Source organism: Ahaetulla prasina, chromosome 7 (assembly GCF_028640845.1).
Source record: "Ahaetulla prasina isolate Xishuangbanna chromosome 7, ASM2864084v1, whole genome shotgun sequence".
Taxonomy (NCBI): domain Eukaryota; kingdom Metazoa; phylum Chordata; class Lepidosauria; order Squamata; family Colubridae; genus Ahaetulla; species Ahaetulla prasina.
In genome coordinates, this window is record NC_080545.1 from 83,185,206 (window position 1) to 83,209,000 (window position 23,795).

The 23,795-nt window shown below is 40.5% G+C and overlaps 1 protein-coding gene across 2 annotated transcripts in view; it reads left to right on the forward strand.

Moving 5' to 3' along the window:
• B4GALNT3 (beta-1,4-N-acetyl-galactosaminyltransferase 3) overlaps positions 1-23,795 on the forward strand; it is a 103,586-nt gene that overhangs the window by 67,919 nt on the left and 11,872 nt on the right. For both annotated transcript variants that reach the window (XM_058190261.1, XM_058190262.1), the window contains exons 7-14: positions 1,609-1,676; positions 7,373-7,451; positions 8,451-8,517; positions 13,358-13,501; positions 14,034-14,143; positions 16,666-16,766; positions 18,080-18,138; positions 20,373-21,288. In XM_058190261.1, the coding sequence (XP_058046244.1) occupies positions 1,609-1,676; positions 7,373-7,451; positions 8,451-8,517; positions 13,358-13,501; positions 14,034-14,143; positions 16,666-16,766; positions 18,080-18,138; positions 20,373-21,288 (1,544 nt within the window). The remainder of the gene's footprint in view (positions 1-1,608; positions 1,677-7,372; positions 7,452-8,450; positions 8,518-13,357; positions 13,502-14,033; positions 14,144-16,665; positions 16,767-18,079; positions 18,139-20,372; positions 21,289-23,795) is intronic.

Here is a 23,795-nt window from a genome sequence, read left to right on the forward strand (position 1 = left end):
CCCCTACCCCCGACACATGCGTGGCAGAGATCCGACAACCAGCTGGCTGGTGGGAGGGGCATGCGCATGCACAGCGGAACTGGGGTGACAACTCGCATGCCCATAGAAAAAGTGCTGCGTGCCACCTGTGGCACACGTGCCATAGGTTCGCCATCACGGCCATAGTGTATTAAGAATTATAGAATTACCTGGGACTATTACAGAGACCAGGGATACCAATTGTCGGATTTGTAGCAGGATACAAAATGAGAAATGCTGTAACAATAAAATGAGAAAATAATCTAAAACAGTTTCCCATTTAATTCTATTATCTACAGACAACCAACGTAACATAGAACTCCAGAAGAGTTAAGGGTATATATCACAGTAACTTGTCATAACCACATATGTTTATAATATGTTGGATCTATTAATTCAAGGGCCATAGGGATTCTGATTCTAGTTTTCATGATCTCAAACTACGAAAATAAACTCTCTTGTGATGTTTGGGTTACACCAGTGGTAATCAACCTGGTCCCTACCTCCCACTAGTGGGCATTTGAGCTTTCATGGTGGGCAGTAGGGGTTTTGTCCGATACTGAAGCACTTTCCTTTTTTTAATTTAATTGACTTTTTAAAAAAATTTCATAGCATTATTTAAAAACATTGTCATTAGGTTTTCATAAAATTCCCCGTGACAATTTAGTTTGACCGCAAACAAAAGAGCCTCGTCCCAGAATAGCTCATGCATCTCCCCCACACCACCCAGCTGTAACAGACAAGCAGAGCTGGTAGCCGGTGCCCCCCCAAAACAATCCACGATGCGCAAGTGGCACGCGCAGACATCGATACACGGCACATTACTGTGGAACCGGTGGGCAGTTAGAAAATTTTACTACTAACAGAGATACAAAAGTGGGCGGTAGGTATAAAAAGGTTGACTATCCCTGGGTTACACAAATGAAGATGATAATGAAAAATAGGCAGAACGTTATAAATTTACATTTATGGATTATTGTCATACGAAGTCACATTTAGAAAGGATTTGGATATTTTAAAAGCAAGATTTTTTTTTTAACTTTATAAAATTAAAAAATGGCGACAAAAGGTGTAAGAGCATGCTATCCTACCTTCTAAAATTTTCATGCTTTTTGTCTGTGTTAGCCGGCTCTCGAAATGTCTTATTTCATCCATTCATTCACGCATGCATGCCTGTATACATTCATTCAATATTAATAGCTCCTAATTTTTGCTCCATCTCCGCTTCTCCTTTTGGCCCCATTTACTCAGTCACAGCCACAGTGCGCCCATCTAAATGTGGGTCAGCCAAGAACGACACTGTAGCAAATTGCAAATCTAGCAGCTGAAAAACCTCTTCCGCTTCTACAGTTCATCTCTTCTTATATCTCTCATCCAGCTTTGACAGAAATGCTTTTTCCATCTCTAAGGCCAGGAGCAAATAGCAGTCAAGAGCATTCCTGTTTTTAACTACCATTGAAGATGTTTATTTTGTTATTTAATCTGTGGTTAATCTCTTGTACACAATTACATAGCGAGTGAAAAAAAATGTGTTTGGGCTTTGTGCGACTAGAGCCTAACATAAAAGGAATGTTTTGTATCTTTGTTCAGACTGGAAAAGAGTGGACGGCACCAGGTGAATTTGGGAAGTTCAGGAGCCAAAAGTCAAGGCTTGTGAAGTGAGTAAGCGGAGATCTTAATTCTGTTTTGTACATTACTCAACTGGATGCAATCCAGGTAGCCGTATCTTCTTTCCTATCTTAAACTCAGTTTGCAAGTCTTTTGTCATTTTGTTTGTGTGTGTGTGTGTGTGTGTGTGTGTGTTTCAAATATTTCTAAATCACTGTGACTTCAAAATATTTGCAAGTGGAGTTTTTACTTGCTCAAAATAATTTCAGAGTGCTCCCTAGTGGCCAGTGGTACAATTTTCTGCACATCTATTGATCCAATAGAAGAGAATATTTGTACAATTTTCTGCATGTCTATTGAGCCAATAGACTAGAAGAGGTTCAGGTTGAACCGTGGGATCCTTGGTGCTCTCTGAGTTTGGTGGGTTTCTTGCAGACATCACAATACTAAAACCAGATAGCATCACCAGTGCTAATGTGCTGGACACTGATGATGTTACCTCGTTTGATAATGAAACGTCTGCAAGAAAAACACCAAGCTCAGAGACTACCAAGGATCCCACATTATTGAGCGCTCTTTTCCCCAGGGCTGTTTCCCCATTTGCACTAACTTTGACATAAACAACTTCTGTCAATATCTGTTGTGACCATGGCCCAAGTATTGATTTCTAAATACAATTCAGTCCTCAACCAACTTATTTTCTTAAAACAGCTGAGAATTAATTCAAAACAAAATTCTTAATAACCAATATGTTGGCCTTATCACCAACCTTTGATGTCTTTGGCAACCTGCTTTTCTTGGCCAAACCCCCCCAAAGTTCAAGAGATGCTGACGAGAAGCACGGAAATCAATGTTGCTTTCCTACAAAGAACCCAAAGGCTCGTTGCTGCTCTTTTAAGTCTTATGGGAGTGGCCAATCATCTTCTGGCCTTACTCCCGAGTTGTCCTTTTTTCTTCAGCTGCTCTTGCCTTCTGGTAGCTCTTCACATGCGTGCAGTAGGAACAGGCTCCTCCTGTTCCTCTGCCTCTCTGCTGTCCACCTCTGGAGGCTCCGGAGTCCGCACATTCCTCCCAGATGGCCCTGGCCCCATCTCTGCCTCCGATGCAGAACCCTCGTCTGGGCCTTCCCCTGACTCCAATACTGGCTCAACATTCTCCCCAGCCTCCTTACTGTCTGACTCCGCTGCCAGGTCCACAGGCTGGTGGCAGACCATAACAATATCTTGTTTATACCAATTTTCCTTGGGATGGCTCTCCTTTTGTTCCTAACTCACGAGTGAGACAGGTTTATGTCATCCCTCGATGTAGCAATGTTAAAGGAGCGTTTCCCTCTTTAAGGCAACTAGATTCAGTGGCAGACACAAGGTGCTTCCCTACCCATCACATTAGAGGCTAACTGAGATGTTTAGTGGGTGCTTCAAAATTATCCTGCAGTACCAATAATGGGGGTCTTTTTCACCCCAACCAGTGATGAGTGGAAGAGGGAGAAAACAAAGCATGAGAACTCTGACCAATCACGCAGTGCTCATGCTGTATTAGGACAATTCAATTTAGTAGCGACACAGAGCAAGAGGCCAATAAGGATTGGCAATATAAGCACACTCAATGTCACCCCGGTGTAATTTTCGACTGACTTAAGGATAGTTGGCTAGTGCTTTAACCCAGCAGTAAGGGAAGAGCATCTAATAATAATAATAGAGTTGGAAGGGACCTTGGAGGCCTTCTAGTCCAACCCCCTGCCCAGGCAGGAAACCCTACACCATTTCAGACAAATGGTTATCCAACATTTTCTTAAATTTTTCCAATGTTGGAGCATTCACAACTTCTGCAGGCAAGTTGTTCCACTTATTAATTGTTCCAACTGTCCTTAATTCTAAGTTGCTTCTCTCCTTGATTAGTTTCCACCCATTGCTTCTTGCTCTATCCTCAGGTGCTTTGGAGAATAGTTTGTCTCCCTCTTCTTTGTGGCAACTCTTGAGATATTGGAACACTACTATCATTATAAAAAGTTTTATTTTTACAATCACATCAAATAATTCATCCAATGTACAGTTATATACAATTAGTCGGGCTTGCCCAGTCACCACCCCCCTTTTTAACACTCTTCCCTCTTCTACCTTCTTTTACTTTCCAAACCTTCCTCTCCTTCTCTTATCTACATCCGCTCCTCCCTCCACCCTACACCTTCCTTCTCCCTCTACTATCCCTCTTCCTTCCTCTTCTCCTCTTTCCTACCTCCTACTCTCTCTTTTCTCCCTCCTCACCGTTCTAAAATGGTAACTATGCAGACCCGATCCTACATTAATTATATTTCTTCAATAATCCCTGTACATTAACCATCACTCCATCTCTACCAAACCCCCAATTCCCTCCCCTTACCCCCACCCCCATCCCGACTTCCCAGAACAAAATGCAGGGTATCAAAACTAACAATCATAATCCAAAATAATTCCTAAATTATAATCTCTAGTCACACCACACTTAGTCACACTCTCAATTCCCTCTCCTTCAAAAATATATCTAATACAAAATATTTCCTAAATTTACTCATATGCTATTCAATATTTTTTTATCTGATACTTATTTTAAATATAATCAATCCACATTTTCCATTCTAAAATATATTTTCTAGTGTATAGTCTTTCAAGTAAGCGGAGATTTTGTCATCTCTGCCAGATTTGATACTTTGAGTGTCCATTCTTGATTGTAGGTAATTCTTCTTTCTTCCAATACTGAGCAATCAAAAGTCTTGCGACTGTTATTAAGTTCAAAATCAATTTAGTCTCTATAGCTGTATAGTCCATAATTATTCCTAGTAGAAAGAACTGGAGTAAACTTAATCTTCTTTTCAAAATATTCTGCATGATCCACCATACTTTAATCCAAAATGCTTTAACTTTTTTACAAGTCCACCATATATGGTAATAAGTAGCATCTTCACAATCGCATCTCCAACATTTAGCAAGATCTAATATGTGTTTCTTGTAAACAGGTAATGTCATTTTAAATTGTTTCAAATAATGAAATACTTTCCTTCTCTTCTACGGTGAATTCAGGCCATTAACATTCCAAGATAGGAAACTTTTGGAACACCAGCCAGATCACATTTTACTTTAGGCCTTGCTCCTCCCACTGTTTCCGTTGTAGTAGTTGCCAGTTGTTGTTGTGCCTTCATCTCTTGTTCCTTGCGTTTAGCAGCAGCTCTTGTCAGCCTTTGTTCTTTTGAATCTAAACCCGTCGTAGGTATTTCCAACACTTGTAATAAATCTTCTTCCATCACAATCTGTTCTTGTACCTGCTTCACTTCTCTTCCTTCACTTCAGCCTCCTTCTTCTAGCTTCCAATGGGGAAGACTTCCAACTTTAATACCTCAACATAAAATTCTCTTGCTTTTCCAACTGTATTGAAACGATGTACTTTCCTGCATAATATACTATTATACCAGTTGGAATATCCCATCTATATTCAATCTGATGTTTTTAAGTTCATTCACCAGGAAGGCAAATTCCTTCCTCGCCCTTAACATTTTGGTGGAATTTCCTTTAATATCAAAATATCTTGACCAGCAATCTGAATCTTCTCCCCTTATATGAAGCTTGCAAAATCTGATTTCTCACTGTTCTGTTTGTAAAATAAATAACAACATCCCTTGGCAACTTTTTTGCCTTGCTATCCAAGAATTCACACGATATATTTTATCAATTTGATAAGCCACATCTGCTGGACGAGCTGCTAATATCTCAGCAAATACTTCAGAAAAATTTCCTTAAATTCTCTTCCTTATTTTCTTTCAAACCTCGAATTCTAAGAGCAAATTCCATATTTCTATATTGTATCAAAACTATTTCATCCTCTGTTTTTTCCATTTTACTTTGAAATTCATCCATTTTATTTTCTAATTTTAAATTATGTTGCTTAATTTCTTCAACCTCCTCCTCCAATAAAATCACATTCGTTGCCAAACTTCGTACTGCCATTACAAATCCTTCTTTAATTTCTTTATTTCCCACTTTAATTTCTGATATCTGCTCTTTCATTTCAGACATCTCATCAGTTATTACTTTAAATTTTTCTTCTATAAAGCCTTTTAAGTTCTCTTGTAACGCCTCTAAATTCAATGTTCTAGTCTCTGCTGTATGAGCTGGAGAGGCACCAGCTGATAAAGTTCCAGAGCTCTTTGTTACAGTAGACTTTAATTGTTTGGCTGCCATCTTCTATAAAATTATATATTTATTTATTTCCAACTTAATATTCACTTTAAATCTTCTTAACCTCTAAAAAACACAGTCTTTTAAAGCAGTATTTAAAAATCTCCCCTAGATTCTATCAGCAGGCAGCAAAGAGTTAAAGAGTAAAAGAAGCAAGTAACATGCAAATTACCAACTGCAGACAAACGCTGAAAGTATCACTTTCGCTTTCCACTCGTTAACTTGTTAACAATTCGCCTCCATTTTTTTACTGTTTTCAAGCTTGTTACAAAGTATCGGGGAATCGGCTTGGCTACTTGCATAAAGTTCTCCCACTTTCGTTCTGTCCGGTATAATCCTTTATTGTCCAAAATAAATCTCGGCGTTTGGTCGTGGTGATTGGTTCCGCCAAAGCAGAAGAATCCTCGGATCTGGAGCACTTCGGGTTACTGGAGGGAACTTAACCCTTCAAACCCCTTTTTTCTCAGGGGCTTTAGGGAAATTCAACCTCTGCCCTCAGCTCACCACCTTCTCCTTCTCCCGAAGAAGGGGTTTTCCGAACCGCTGGACAGCAGATTTAAGCTGTCCTAGCGATTCCACATAATCCAGAGGTTGGTGATCGTAAAGATCACCGCCATCACCTACGGTGCCAAACCGGAAGTCCGGAACACTACTATCATGTCTCCCCTAGTTCTTCTTTTCATTAAATTAGACATACCGAGTTCCTGTAACCGTTCTTCATATGTTCTAGCCTCCAGTCCCCTAATCATCTTTGTTGCTCTTCTCTGCACTCTTTCTAGAGTCTCAACATCTTTTTTACCATTTGCCATGCTTTATTTCCACATTTTTCAAATGCCAGGTATACATTCACATGTTATTAATGGATTGATTGAAATGATCATATGGCACCTTAATCATCTGTACATTGGATGCTCCATACGCTGGAATTCAACATGCACAAAGAACGTATTGTGGTTTTCTCCTTTAGCCTGCCATAATATTACTATGCCTGGCTAATTGATTGACTTTACCACCGAGAAGGTCCAAAATATTATAGAACCTAGAGGTGGGACCCCTTAGATAGAAAGTTGAATCAAGAGAAGACGTGAAGAAAACAGCCCCACGTGGGACTTCTCACGTGAGAAGAAAGTAATCTCATCATTGCCCTGAACAAGTGGGTTTATGCTTTTCTTGGAAACTAGTCCAAAATGTCCTCTTTATTTTCAATAACTTTAATACACTGTCATCATCATCATCAAAATCTTTTAATGACCCCATAATCCCTGGCGGGGTGGAGTCTGGGCAACTGAGTGGAGCTAGCAGAGGGTTTTAATGGCCGGATGCCCTTCCTGTCACCAATGCGGAGTTTTGTTCAGCAGATATATTCTCAGTGTGCCCAGAGAGAGAAATATCTGCCTCTACCCAGGATCGAACTCACAGCTTCCGGATTGTGCGGCAAGAGATCCACCTCTACGCCACCGCACCACGCTATTACTTTAATACTCTGTATTGATAGCAAAAGACTTACTTTGCTTTTAATCTCTGATCTTCCCTTACAGATTATCAGCTGCAAACAAATATTACTTTGAAATTCTGCACAAGCAGGATGACAAAGGAACAGATCATGTGGAAGTTGCAGTAAGTTCATTGGCTAGATTTGTATTTGGTTATCTGTACAGGGATTTGATTTAGGAGTTTTGGCAATAGACAATTTTCATGGACCAAGTTTTTCATTTCTTCTTGTCAGACAGAGCATCTTCTATCTGATACAGCGTGTAAAGTTAATCGTAGTAGCAATTTCCCATATCAACAATGAATCAGATAGTTAAATTAGTCAAAATGCTCAAAACCACCTTAAGTGTCTCTAGGTGGAAAAGGGGGAGGAGGGAGACGAAACTGAAGAGGGGAAAAAATAAAGAAAAGATTGCATGTATCTCACATCCTACCTGTTAAGTTTATCATATTCCAGAGACCCAAATAGAATCTGTTGGTTCCATGTTCTTATACCATTAAATCCAGTGGTGGGTTTCAAATTTTTTTACTACCGGTTCTGTGGGTGTGGCTTGCTGGGCATGGCTTGGTGGGCGTGGCAGGGGAAGGATATTATAAAATCTCCATTCCCTCCCCACTCCAGGGGAAGGTTACTGCAAAATCCCCATTTCCTCCCAATCAGCTGGGACTCGGGAGGCAAAGAATAAATGGGGGCAGCGCCAATCAGAATTTTTACTACCAGTTCTCCAAACTACTCAAAATTCCCGCTACCAGTTCTGCAGAACTGGTCAGAATCTCCTGAAACCCACCTCTGGTCATACTCAATTCAGTTGTACTAAATTGTACTCTCTACTATTAACTTTGCGAAGCTCTTCTGCTGAGTGAAGCAAGTCCTAAAATTTCAGATCAAATTGTATCTCAATCACTAACTGTACAAAATACTTCTGAAATAGTTCCCTTGACTTTGTCGATCAGAAATTGTAACCTGGAAAATCAAACACAGCTCAACAGTATTCTTCCAGAAGTCCGTAAATCATTAGGTTTTCTTTCCTGAAAGGCCACTGTAGTTAAGGTGCATTTAGATTAATCTGTTTTCTGTCCCAGTTAACAAATCTATAAAATCTTTACGCGTCTGTCTTCTTTCAGTGGAGATTGGATGATCCTGAAGCCAAATTTACAATGATTGATTCTGAATTCCTCTCCCTTTATGTTGGTAAGTCTTTGCCACCAAACTGTAGCCATTCTTTTCTGACTTCATTACCCCTTTTTATCTGAAATGCATTGTCACAAATGCCTAGCGCACAGAAAACAGATGTTTTCTAAATATATTTAGATATTTGGTGGATTTCACTGGGTGTCAAGAGACAAAATTGATTAGTACAGTTTCTTGACTAAGGCTCCATTTAATGGTCCTTTACTATATGTTCCTATCAAATGAGATGAAATAACCTTTTGTTATTTATTGACACCTTTGTGGATGATGTTATGCCATATTATAGTTCTCTGAAGTATAACTACTGTAGATGTTCTAAAGTTGACGATGGGGCCAGTGGGAAACTATTCAGAAAACTGAAGCTATCACAGAAACAACATTTAGGGCCATTCCTGTCTCTTATTTATCAGAATAATCTTCTCATCATTACCATCACCCATCTCCTTCCACTTATGACAGTATGACCGTAACTTTGTTGCTTGTATCCTTACGATTTATATTGATATTGTTTCCTGATTGCTTATTTGTACCCTATGACTATCATTAAGTGTTGTAAGTGTTGTACTTTGATGAAGGTATATTTTCTTTTATGTACACTTGAGAGCATATGCACCAAGACAGATTCCTTGTGTGTCCAATCACACTTGGCCAGTAAAAAATTCTATTCTATTCTATTCTATTCTATTCTATTCTATTCTATTCTATTCTATTCTATTCTAAATAGGACACTATCAGAAATTTCCCCCGAGTGATATTTCAGTAAAATCTGGTTAGTAAGAGGTGGTTCTGAAGATCTCCAGATGCCATTCCATATAAGGGCATTGGAGATTTAAATCAGCACTTTGATTTGCCTTCGAAACCTATTGACAATCAACGTAAGGCTCACAAAATGAATGTCACAAACTCAAAGCACTGAGCACCTGGCGACATGTGAACTACTTCGTTTTGGACCACTTGTAGTTTTCATATGGTCTTCAAATGCATTCTATGGCATTGCAGGAGCCCAGACGTAATGATATTGCGAGTCACTCTAGCAAGGTCCTCTTGCTCTAGTTATATTCCCAACTGGCACACCAGCTGGATCTGGAAAATAGACCTTCTGGGCACAACCCGTGGCTTCTCTTCCAGTAGTAGCTCTATAACAGTGATGGCTAACCGTTTTGCCGTTGAGTGCCAAAAGCATAGGGAGCGTGAGGGGGGTCACGTGCGTGCATGCCCACACCCATAATGCAATACCCCCAGAGGTGGGTTCTAAATTTTTTTACTACCAGTTCTGTGGGCGTGGCTTATTTTGTGGGTGTGGCTTGATGGTCATGTGATGGTGGGTGTGGCTTGATGGTCATGTGACTGGGTAGGCGTGGCCAACTCAATATCTCTCCCCTCCCAGCCATTCCTTGTCACACCCAGCCTCAACGTATCTATAGTTCTGCAAAAATGTTGTTCACCTTTTTTCAACTTTATTATCTACATACTATAGACCAGGGGTCTCCAAACTTGGCCACTTTAAGACTTATGGACTTCAACTCCCAGAATTCCTCAGCCAGCTTTGCTGTCTTAAAGTCTTAAAAGTGGCCAAGGTTAGAGACCTCTGCTATAGATGCACTTTTATGGACCACTAAAAGGAGGAAATGGCTCACATGCTTTGCCCAAGAGTATGATAGACAACAGTCGTTTAAGGGGCTGCTAGAAAGAAGTGGGGGGAAAGTATTTTCCAAAGCACCAGAAGGCAAAACAAGAAGCAATGGATGGAAACTCAACATAGAGAGAAGCAGTCTAAAACTAAGGACAAACTTCCTGACAGTATGAACCTATATAGGTTTCAGTCATAATTTCACATATAAAATAGCCATTCATGTAATACAACCTGCATATTGTTCAAAACAATCATTAGTATTATGGCTGATGTTTGACAGCAAGCCTAAAATCTCCATTCCCTCCCCACTCCAGGGGAAGGTTACTTCAAAATCCCCATTTCTTCCCCACCCCACTAATCTGTTCTGGGAAGGAATCAAACTCCCCCCTCTTCATTTCCCAAATAAAATATCCCAGATAATTAAGGAATAATCAAGCTGCTAGCAAGGAACCTGCCTGGAATTCCACATTCCTGCCAGCTGCATAAAGGAAACTTTGTAAACAGAAAACAGCTACTGGTGCTTAGAGGTGGAAGCTGGAAGTTCGGCTCCATTTACAAGCAGGCAGAAAACTCATTCAAGACAGGATACTTCACAATGGAAATCGCCTAAACCTTTATAGAAACACAAAGCCCATGTTGCACAAACCTCAAAACTTCAAAAACATTGAATCATATAAGAATTCCTCCTCTTATCCAATTTATTGTTCAGCTGACCCAGAAAGGAGCTTCTAGCCCCTCTGTCAATTTAAAATGACAGCGTTTCCTCCCCCACTTCTTCTTTGCCAAGCGATTTCCTGGCTGAGAAGCGAGCCGATCAATTGGGAGGCTTCTTGGCTTCTCAATTTAAAGGGACAGTGTCTTGTTTTTTTTTTCTCTTCTTCGACAAGTGAGTCTTGATTTTTTCCTTCTAGCCGATCAGCTGGGAGTTGGGAGGCAGCAATAGATTGGGGGCAGAGCCAGGCAGAATTTTTACTACCGGTTCTCCAAACTACTCAAAATGTTTACTACTGGTTCTTGCGAACTGGGGAGAACCGGTAGCAACCCACTACTGAATACCCCCCAGCATGCCTCGTGCATGCACGCATGACCCGTCTCCAGCTCCCCCATGCATGTGCAAGTGACCCCCCTGCATTCCCCCTGCCCCTCAGCGCATGCACACGTGACCCACGTGGCCCGTTTTGGGCCTGGCAAGCCTCTCTGAAGCTGCCTGGGACCAAAAGTGGGGGAGTGCACCGCACCCCTGTGGCCCGTTTTGGCATGAGGGGGCACACCGCTCCCCCTGCACTCCACCAACCTCCACACATGTGCACGAGACCCCCGCACATGCACGCACATCTTCCTCATGTGTCCCGCCTCTGCGCCAGAGACCCAAAAGTCAGCTGGTTGGCGGGAGGCATGCGCAGTGAAGCTGAGCTTGGCAATGGCTCACGTGCCCGCAGAGAGGGCTCACGCATGCCATAGGTTTGCCATCACGGCTGTATAAGTTCCCCAAGATATGGACTTTTTTCTAACAGGGAAAAAAGCATGTTAAGAACAGAGTGGAAGAGATGAAGTAACAAGTTTGAAAGAATGGGAGAAAATGTAACTATATCAGGTCAGAGTTGATGTAATTTTCTCCCTGTGCTATCTCTGTTTCTAGTGCATGGAAAGGCTATGGATACAGGGCAACTGGGAGAAAAGGGACCTTTAAGTATGCCTCAAATCATTTCATTCCCCTGACATTGGAGTATTGGTAAAGACAGCATAGAATTTCATAGGACAGCATTTCCTATCCTGGGATCATTAGACATGCTAAGAATTTTTGATTTTTTGTCTGGAAATTGCCAACCTAAGAAGACCGAATCTAGTCTACTAGATGTCTTCTAGAAGTCATATTTTCTCAAGTACTGCCTCATGTCCTAAAAAAATAAATTATTTCTCCATTCTCCCATCTATCATAGAATAGAATAACACAGCTGGAAGGGACCTTGGAGGTCTTCTAGTCCAATCCCCTGCTTAGGCAGGAAAACCTATACCAGTGATTGTGGACCTTTTTGGCACCGAGTGCCCATACTGGAACATGTATGCATGTGCGTGCATGTGTATGTACTGGAGCGCCAGAAACCCAAAGACCAGCTGGCTGGTGCACATGCACGCACTGACCAGCTGGTCTTCAGTTTTCCTGCATATGCGTGCGTGCTGGCCAGCTGGTCTTTGCGCACACCGGAGCAGTGGAAATCCAAAGACCAGCTGGCTGGCGTGCATATGTCATTGTTTTTGCCAGTTTTGGCTGTTTTCAGCCTGGTTTTCAGACTGTTTTGGGCCCTTTTCTGGCACTCTAGCACTTGCAAAGACCAGCATGTGCACACTGGAAACCAGAAGAGCAGCTGGTGACGGTGTTGATGCCCAGAGAAAGGGCTCCACGTGCCATCTCTGGCATACATGCCACCAGTTCGCCATCAAGGACCTATATCCATAGCCATATCAGTGGGCAAGCAAGCTCAGCCTGGGGCTTCTGGGCCCACCAGAAATAGGGAATTAGGCTGTTTCCTGCCTCTGGTTTGGAAGGCCCATTTTTCTCTCTCACCTGACTCCAGAGTCTCTCTATGAGCCTGGGGAGGGCAAAAATGGCCTTTCCCACCCCGGTTTCCCAACTTCCGGTTGGACAGGAAGTGACTTTTTTGCTGTCCCCAGCTTCCAGAGCCTCTCTAGGAATCTCTGGAGGCTGTGGACAGCAAAAAAGTCACTTCCTGTCCAAGTGGAAGTTGGGAAACAGGCTTGTTTTGACCTCCAGAGGGCCTCCGTGAGGTGGGGAAGGCTGTTTTCGCCCTCCCCAGACTCTTAGAGAGGCTCTGGAGCCAGATGAGAGAGAAAAACGGGCCTACTGGGCCATCACATGCCAGTAGCAGGGGGGAGCAGGGGATCGCACATGCATGCACAGGGGCAGGGCACATAGATTTATGGGTGTGGGCACGCGCACGCACGACCCGCCTGGCCCCCGCTCCTGGCACGCGATGGCAAAAAGGTTAGCTATCACTGACTTATACCATTGCAGACAATTTGTTGTCCAATCTCTTCCTAAAAAACCTCCAGTGTTGGAGCACCCACAACTTTTGGAGACAAGTTGTTCCACTGATTAATTGTTCTAACTGTCAGGAATTCACACTTCATTGGTAGGAATCCTACTTCAATCGTTACTTCATTAGTGTTTCTTCCTTTATCTCTTAGACGAAACTCTTCTCAAAATGGATGAAGTTGGTCATATCCCACAGACACCAGCCACTCGGGCAAACCAGATGCTGCCTAGTCAGGACACTGCAGAACATCCAGCTGACATGCTGAAGGCTGACCCCCGGGACACAATTTATGCATGTAAACATTCTGATGTTCTGCTTGACCGCTCTTTAGAGTTCAGCTGCATCAGTAGGGCAAGAATAGTCTTTTCTTTTTTTTTAAAAATCTAATACAAAAAAGAAACAAGACCAAATAAGCCTCCTAGTGACCAAAACTCATTCCCCAAATACCCTCTGGAACAATCTGATCTTCACAAGACTCACACAGCTGTGCTTCAAAAGCTGACAGGGGGCTTTTATATATGTTTGTCTATGCGTAGACAATGCTTCTGCTGGAACCACCAGCAAAACAAACTGGCTGGGCAGGCACATACATGCAGAGACAATTGGGGAAGCTGAAGTGCTTCATTGGCACTATCGTGCTTTTCAAATCACCTCTTTCGAAGTCTCTGCGTAGCCCTAATATTCAGAAACGAAGGAAGCCAAACTGCGTAAATTAATTCAAGATGGCCTGCTACCTGACTTCAATGTTTTGATAGATAATGTTTGACAGCTTGGAAATGTAGCCTTTGCAATTGCCTCCTTTTTCATTTATTTTTTGATCTCCCCAGTGCCTCTCTTAAGGAAATCCCATATCCGCCGGATCTTTCCAGAATGTCAGTACAAACCAAGTTATGTGGTCAATGGATTCAAACTACACCGCTACCAGGGCCTTAATTTTGTGAGTGTCTTTTCTCAATTCAAGTCTTTTTTTACAGCTTACGCACATTGCCAACTGAAGGTATAAAGGGATGGCTTATACAGTAGTGGCCAAAATTGTGGAAACCTTTTGGGAAAAGTGTATTTTCTAAAACTAGCGAATAACGCAATTTTTGGGGGGGAGTAGTATCATAAAATTTTATATCAATGGAAAGATAATTTAATCAAGAATGTAATGCAATAACTTTTATGAAGAATTTTGCTCTTAGAATAGCAGTTATAAAGAAGAAAAGTGAAACGAGATATACAAAAATTATCACCATAGAAAAAATAAGATGTACAAAAATTATCACCATATCAGTTAATACTTAGTGGGTAACCTTTATCATGAATTACGGCCTTACAACATCTTCCCATGGAGTGAACCAAGTCTTTTAGTTCTGCAGCTGTTATAATGTGAACCAAGATTGATTGAATGATTGCTTGTATTAACTGGGTTTTATTGCTGGGTGGCTTCTGACTAACAAGTTTCTTTAAACGGCTCCATAGATTTTCAATTGGGTTAAGGTCTGGGCTATTCCCAGGCCCTTCCAGCAGTGGAATATGATTATCTTGAGATGCCCCCTCCAAAAAGTGGTGTTATTAGCCATCAAACCTCAAAAATACACTTTTCCCAAAAGGTCTCCACAATTTTGGCCACTACTATATTGAAATAGCATAGTTGTACACAGCATCATCTGGTAGCTGTCTATCAACCAACAAGTTGAATAATCTTGAACCCTTTTTAAGAATTTGATCCTGATGAGTATTCCACATTAGTTTTGGGTTTATTATTTTTTCACTAATTATTTATTTGCTTTATTTGCTTCCTCTGCTGCCATAAAAAATAGTTTTGAGTCTTACCAAGCCTTCTTTTATGTCAATGGGCCTACCAATTTTTATGTCAATGGGCCTCATTATACAGCAGCAGAAATAGACCTCTCAAAATGTTTTTTAAAAACCCAAATCTCACAAGTTCATTACAGTTGTCTAATGTTATTTTTCACTGATTTTACCCTTAAGAGTTCAAGATCCCAGATGAAAGCTCCCAAATATTATCCAAAATTTTATTTCAAAGCTTTTAAAAAGAATATTTTAGATAGTATAATTTTTGTTGTATGGCATTTACAGATGCCTCTGATATTATACAATAACCAACCTATGCATTATGATCCCACCAGACAGAAAGTTTGGAAACTAAGGTTACCTCTTTTCTTTTCTTTCTTTCTTTTTTTTTTGTATGGTCAGTTCATACTTCCAACCTTAGTGTGAAGAAGCACAATTTCTTATTTCTCATGTACGACATGACACCTTAAAATTCTGGCCCTAATTGGTAAAATCTGCTGCATTAAATTATCCTCTATTACAGTAATTCATTCTCTTTTTAAAGTACATTTTCCATTTGAAAGAATATTGGTAGAAATTGTCTCTATGTTGACATTATGGCTCTACTCCATGCTTTCTGGGAATTTCAGTTGAATTCTTAGTGCATCTGCAGTGCCCTGAACTGGGAAAGTTTGGACTAGAAAATCCTATAAAATAAAACGTGCTGCTTACAGTGGGAATAACCTCAACTAATTAAGTAGAGGGTTGATCCTGAGTATCTCTGTGTTAATCAAATCATATTACAAGTTTTGGGATAACTTCCTCATACCCAACTGTATTGATTTGCGACTTATGGGAATTGAAATCCAACACAGTGAAAGGCTGTAGAATGAATAATTTTCCTGGAAAAAAAAAATATGGACAGTATGTTGTTCTTGGGAGGCCACGAAGGGTTTGAATGACAGAGGTGCCAATTTACCTTCGTTATGGGCCCATGGCTTTGTTTGTTTCTAAGAGTGAATATTTGGCTGACAGGCCAAATATTAGGACATAAATGGGTTTATTAAACTGCCTTTCCAAGCTTGAATATCATAGAGCCAATTTGGAGAGCCAGGGTGGTCTACTCGTTAAGGCACTAGGCTAGAAAGTGGGAGACGGTGAGTTCTAGTCCTGCCTTAGCCATGAAAGTCAGCTAGTTGACCTTGGGCCAGTCACTCTCTCTCTCAGCCTGGTCCATCTCACAGGGTTGTAGTTGTTGTGGGGAAAATAGCACCCAGAAGATATATTGGTTATAGTTGCCATTTTGAGTTATTTGTAAAAAAAAATATATATAGGAATTAAATTAAACTAAACTAAACTAAACTAAACTAGACTAGACTAAACTAAACTAAACTAAACTAAATATAAATATAAATAAACAAGCAAGCAAGCAACCTGGAACTTTTAAAATTGCAAATAAGTAGTAGGAATGATTGCTTCTCTCTTACTTTAAGATAGATTATGACTCAATCAATATATGCTTGTTATCATAGGTTCAAAAAGAAATGTATTTCAACTCAAATACATCACAGCAATATATGTGGACATAAGTCAAGATAAACATACAGTTTTGGGAATAACAGCATGGTTTGTCCTTCACTCAGCAAAATACTCTGCTCAATTCTCTTTGTGTGTTTCTAGGTACGACTGTCCTTTGTGTATCCCAATGACTACAGCCGGTTGACACACATGGAGTCACTTAACAAATGCATCTACCAGGAAAGTGAGTTGTATCTGGACAGGTAAATTAACTCCTGCCATAACCTTTTTATGGCTGCTAAAATGTTTTTCAATCACTGGAATTTTCCTTAACGCCTATGGGAGAATAGAACAGAACAGAACAGAATAGAATCTTTATTGTCACTTTAAATGTATAGTAATCAAGCATACATTAAAATGAAATTTCGTTGCATTCAGCTCTCAAAAGCTAACCATTATGCATCTACCCACATAAGCCAATGACCGATAAGAGAATGACTGCTTGAAAAGACATTGAAAAGGCCATTAAAATTTTGGTTTTTTGTTTTTTTTTACTGCATCAGCTAATTTTTTGATGCTCATGAAATATTGATCTCAGGCAGGGACAACTCCACCAATTGCCACCAATTCTAGCCACAAATCCTTGACAAATGGATTCTCACTATTTTAAATCAGAAAACAAAATTTTAATGGTGCATAAGTCTTTTCAATTCTTTGACATGTAATTTTTTCTGTATTTGAGGAAAGGCAAAAGAATACAACTGCTTGTCTGAAGCTTGAAAGTGGCACATTTTGGGAAAATGTCCTGACTGTGGAAAATGTTTTAGTCAGAATTTCCACCTCATGAGACACCTGAGAATTCCAACCTGGTAACACACCAGAGGAGTCAGACAGGAGAGAACCCCTTTAAATAGGCAGCTCCCTAGGTGGTTCAGTGGCTAAGATGCTGAGCTCATCAATCAGAAAGGTCAGCGGTTCAAATCCCTAGTATAGATCTCCTGCGTGAGTAGGGGGTTGGACTAGATGACCTCCAAGGTCCCTTCCAACTCTGTTACTGTTACTTCGAAAATTGTCATCGATCAATTCTCTTGGTTGCATAAAATTGTTCCCAGAAGCTGAAGAATTACAAGTAGTCCTCCCCTTATGACCAGTCACAAAATGACCATTGTAAGTTACAATTCGTCTAGAAAAAAAAATTTACAACAAGGTTCTGAAGTGCCTAAACTGCACTCCCCACCCACCCCCGAGTCATGTGATCACACTTCAGGTGCCCCGCAACGTGGGTGTATTTCTGGCCATTGGCAGCATCCCATGATCCTGTAACTGTATTATATGATGGTTTTGCCAAAATAGTTCCATAGCAGGTAATGCGTTCACTTAACAACTGCAATGTTTGTTTAATGACTGCTGCAGTCTGGTTGTCTCAAAGAAAAATAAAATAAAATTGGGTTGGTTGCCTGACCCTTTTCGTAACTATCATGACATATGACCATAATGGGCAGGCTCTATTAGGTCGTATGTCAAGGAGGGGATATCGAATGCTGGCCATGTGAAGTAATTGGCATCAATCTTGCAGGTTTGGATTTTCTAAATACATGCAAATGGATCCACCAGAAGATGGATCAAAAATACAAGGTATGTATCTTTATGTCAGATGTGGAAGCTAGCTTTATCTTTCTCCCTCTTGTGCTTTAAGGCTGATTATTGATTTAAAAAATGCATTAGCATTTAGCATTAGATTAAATCTAATTATCTAGTTTAGCATTGTGTTTGATTCCTTATCTCTGGAATCCACAAAGAATAAATTACTAATTTGGACAAGATGTTCAGATCTTCGTTGTTCATACAAAAAAATACATCAATACAAAAAAATGAAAATGCCATCACTTTTTCCCTTTTAAACAGCAACCGAGGCAGAATTTATACTATGGCCACTCTTACAGAAGCTGTATTTTAGGTTTTCTTTTAAATTTAAACACTAATGCTTAAAAATAAAAGTGAAATACCATCAAAAATTGGGTGAAATAGAGTACATTATATAGTTTTAGCACAACTAGTTTGTAAATGAAAATTAGGGTATCGTTTTTCTGAAGTGTGTAACATTTTCTGGATGGAGAGACATTATAGTTTAAAGGGACTTACTTCCTGAGAGTAGTTGCTGAAACCAGGACAAAAAATATATCGGAATTAGTTTCATTTACTTATACTGTATGTATAGCAAAACTTAAATGCTATTGATATGAGTACAGACAAGTGAGTCATCATATGACCGGATCCAATTTTATGACCATTTTTACCATGATCGTTAAACGAATCACCACGGTTGTTAAGTGAATCGTGCAGTCATTAAATGAATTTGGTTTCCTCAACTGACTTTGCTTGTCAGAAGCTGGCTGGGAAGTCACAAATTGCAATTTTGTACTGCAAGGTACTGGAACCATAATAAATGAAAGTCAGTTGGCAAGCACTCAGATTAGGGGATTGGTCTCAATGGTCGTAACTTTAAGAATGGTCCATAAATCACTTTTTATTAGGCTGTCGTAAGCTATCTTTAAATGAACAATCATAAGTCAAGGACTACCTGTGTGCTATATAGAGAGTATATAGATAGGTGGGGAAGTTCCATGGAGCCTTTTGTAGATTATCTTCAGCACCTTTAATGTGGATAATTGGGATGCATTATCTCTAGACAAATGAGAAACAGGTTTTTTTTAGCACTTCAGTTTTGTAAATACAACAATAGCTCTCTTCTACTTTCTACAACACACTTCGAAGTGTTTTATGCATCGCTTAGCTTAAGAAACAATAACTCTTTCCTACTGAATTGAAGCAAGAAAGTGAGCAATGAAGATTAACTTCGTTGCTTAGTCAAAGCTTGGAGTCAAAATAACAAGACACAAGATGTATAATTTTATTATTTCTTTTTAAATAACATGTTGTTAGTGAAATCTAACTACTAGAAGATATGATGAAGTACAACCAAAAATATAGGACTGGTAATAGAACCAGAAGAGGATATATAGAATAGCAATGAAATGAGAGACATTTGAAGAAACTAAAAATATATTCATGTAGTGTTAAGATAGAGCTAGCTCAATGGTTAAATGTATTATTAAATCTAGCCATGTAGACCATCTGTTCCTCCTAGGTTTTGGTACAATTTGTTATTTCAGTACGATGATATTTATGTAAATATTCTTAGAGGTTTCATGTTCAATGATTTAGGTGCCTTAGAGTATAGAATATACTAGATCAGGGGTAGTCAACCTGGTCCCTACTGCTCACTAGTGGGCGTTCCAGCTTTCACGGTGGGCGGTAGGGGTTTTGTCCGATACTGAAGCACTTTCCTTTTTTTTTAATTTAATTGACTTTTTAAAAAAGTTTCATAGCATTATTTAAAAACAGTTTCATTAGGTTTTCATAAAAATCCCCGTGACAATTTAAATTTCTGAAAATATATTATTTGTTTCGCCTGTGCATAAGTTTAGTTCATGTTACCTAAGTGAAACTAAATGGCGCTATAGTGCGACCGCAAACAAAAGAGCCTTGTCCCAGAATAGCTCACACATCTCCCCCCACACCACCCAGCTGTAACAGACAAGCAGAGCTGGTAGCTGACGCCCCACCCCCAAACCCAATCCACGATGCACGAGAGGCATGCACAGATGACGATACATGGCACATTACTGTGGAACTGGTGGGCGGTTAGAAAATTTTACTACTAACAGAGATACAAAAGTGGGTGGTAGGTATAAAAAGGTTGACTACCCCTCTACTAGATGAGCTCCAAAATCCCTTCCAACTCTGTTACTGTTATTTTTATGCACACAGGAAATGGCTTAGTTTGTGGTAACTATAATTTCTTTCAGCTTATGAAGAGGACAGTTTTGATGAACCTCAATATGCAGATCCAGAAGTAGCAGAGATAAAGACAGAAAAAGACCATGTGGCAGCTGATCGGTATGACAATGATTTTGCCAATTCACTTCAGAAACGTCGGAATATCTTGTCAGTTACCCCAAAAAAGCAGAAGAAAGATGAGAAGAGATATAAAACCAAAGCAGAAAGTTATTCTACACCAAGGACCTCCCATCTGATATTCAGTGCAAACTTTCCAAATCTTCCCGATCAGGACAGGAACATACATAGATCAACAACCAAAAGGAAAGTAGGAAGCAAGGATTTGCAGACAGACAAAAGACTCAAGGTGACTAAGGAATGCGGGAATTCAACAAGAGAAGCCAGTCAAGCTCAGTTAGGCTTCAATGCAACCAGAAACCAAAAGGCCTTATTGGATACCATAAAAACTAGAAGGAATCCCCAAAAAGTTGAAGAAACTGGCAAGAGAAGCCCTAGAGAACAGCCTATGCATGAGGACCAATGGCTTAATCAAGTAGATTCCTACATAGCCCGACATAAAGCCGCAGATGCCACTAATGTCATTATTGGCAGGAGGGATTTAGATTCCAAACCGCAAGTCGGGACTGATTCTTCCCACCAAGCAACCCGAAAGCAAGAGCATGTTACAGTAGTGGAAGAAGAAAATGAAGACGAAGAAGAAGCAGAAGAAAACGAAGATGACATATTTGCTGCTCCTCCTCTTCTCTATGACCCCGTAGTGAATTGGAAGCAGACTTTCAAGGGCAGCAATCTAGACTTCCAAGCTTTACGGTCAGACTGGATTGATTTGAAGTGTAACACTTCCGGGAACCTGCTCTTAAAAGAGAAGGAAGCCTTCACGGTGGTTCAAGTATTCCTTAAAAAACTGAACCAGAAGACCAAAGGGTAAGATGGAAGGGGCCTTGCAGCCGCTCTGATCTTTACAGAATGGGAACTGTAGTACGCAAAATAAAATGGGATTTCATTACGCATTATATAGGTCTAAATAAGTGGTTAGGAGTAACTCCGGATCTCAATGTGATGATGTTTTATTAAAGTCTTAGGAAGTAAGGCATGTAGAGTAAGGGGCTTTACTATGGTTTCTACTATTCAGACCATTTTGGTTGGCAGAGGAAGAGAAGAGAAGATGAGATGAGATAGCCTTTATTGTCATTTGTTACTGTAAGCACACTGGCCCACATGAAAAATGGAATTCTGTTGCCTGCTCTCAAAAGAAAGTATATATCTACCCAAACATATACATAACACACATATACATATGCTATATAGACATTTATGCATACACACACAAACACACCCATACTTACACAGACACACACACAAATATTAATCACTATCCATTTTGAATACGTAGCAGAAAGAGGACGAAAATCTCCAATTGTGTGGCCAAATCTCACTGCAAGCTAGACAAGGCAGCGGGAACAAGGGTGCTGATCTTGGGTGCAAAATTAAAGATGGGTTAGAGGGTTATCATGGGCATGCAGCTTGACCGCAACAGGAAGATGGTGTATATAGGTTCACTTACGACTTACGACCACAACTGAGCCCAACATTTCTGTTGCTAAGCGAAACATTTGTTAAGTGAATTTTGCCCTATTTTCCGACTTTTCTTGCCGCAGTTGTCAAGTGAATCACTGCAGTTGGTAAAGTGAAACACTTCAACCCTCAAAAATAGGAATCAGTTGCCAAGCATCTGAATCAGTGGTGGGTTTCAAATTTTTTTACTACCAGTTCTGTGGGCGTGACTTGGTGGGCGTGGCAGGGGAAGGATGATGTAAAATCTCCATTCCCTCCCAATCCAGGGGAAGGATACTGCAAAATCCCCATTTCCTCCCGATCAGCTGGGACTTAGGAGGCAGAGACTAGATGGGGACGGGGCCAGTCAGAATTTTTACTACCGGTTCTCCGAACTACTCAAAATTTCCGCTACCAGTTCTCCAGAACTGGTCAGAACTTGCTCTGACCAGAACACCTTGGTCAGAGGTGTTGTCAGAACACCTCTGATCTGAATATTGATCATGTGGCCATGGGATGCTGCAAAGGTCATAAAGAATAGAATAGAATAGAATAGAATAGAATTTTATTGGCCAAGTGTGATTGGACACACAAGGAATTTGTCTCGGTGCATATGCTCTCAGCGTACATAAAAGAAAAGATACGTTCATCAAGGTACAACATTTACAACACAATTGATGGTCAATATATCAATATAAATCATAAGGATTGCCAGCAACAAGTTATAGTCATACAGTCATAAGTGGAAAGAGATTGGTGATGGGAACTATGAGAAGATTAATAGTAGTGCAGATTCAGTAAATAGTCTGACAGCGTTGATGGAATTATTTGTTTAGCAGAGTGATGGCCTTTAGCAGAGTGATGGCAGAGTGAAGTCACTTTTGTTCAGTGACATAACTTTGAGCGGCCACTAAATGGCCTGTTGTAAGTCGAGGACCACCTGTATAGGCTAAATGTATTAATTCTGGTTTAAAAGCCACTGCCAGCCTTCCCAGGTAGACCAGACAGAAAACATAACCTAATGAGCTAATTATTGTAAGTCTATATTAACAGTAATCTTGCAAGTCTGAAAGAACAGTTCTCCTTGCCCTCTCTTTACAGCCTGAGAAGCTAGAGAGGGTCCTTTCTGAGTTTCTTTCTCCACCCAGCTTGCAACTGAAGGCTATGGCCTCTCTTATTTGATTGCTCCCTTGCAACTTTCCTTTTCCCTTTCTCCCAAGGTCCTCCTCACAGATCCTTGCAATTGTTCTGCTGACAAATGAAGCAGAGGTGGGATTCATCAGGTTCTGACCAATTCTGGAGAACCGGTAGCGGAAATTTTGAGTAGTTTGGAAAAGCGGTAGTAAAAATTCTGACTGGCCCTGCCCCCATCTATTCTCTGCCTCCCAAGTCCCAGCTGATTGGAAGGGAATGGAGATTTTAGGTTATCCTTCCACTGGAGTGGGGTGGGAATGGAGATTTTACAATATCCTTCCCATGCCATGCCCACCAAGCCACACCCACAGAACCGGTAGTAAAAAAAATTTGAAACCCACCACTGAAATGAAGCATTCTAAGAGAATAACGTAAACAGCTGCACTTCTGTGCAATCAGCCGCGGCTTTAAGATTGCCTTATCGTTTTCCTTCTTTAATCCATTTAAGCAAAAGGCCACGAATAATTTGCTTATATGGATTAGTCGAATAATAGTCTAATATTAGTCAATATTAGCAGCGGTGGGATTCACTTACCCTCCCTACCGGTTCGCATACGTGAGCGCTCACGCATTGCATCCGGGCGGATGGGCGGAGCCTCCCGCCATCTCCACTACCGGTTCGTCCAAGCCGGACAGAACCGGCTGAATTCCACCTCTGAATATTAGTCAGTATTGTCTAATAG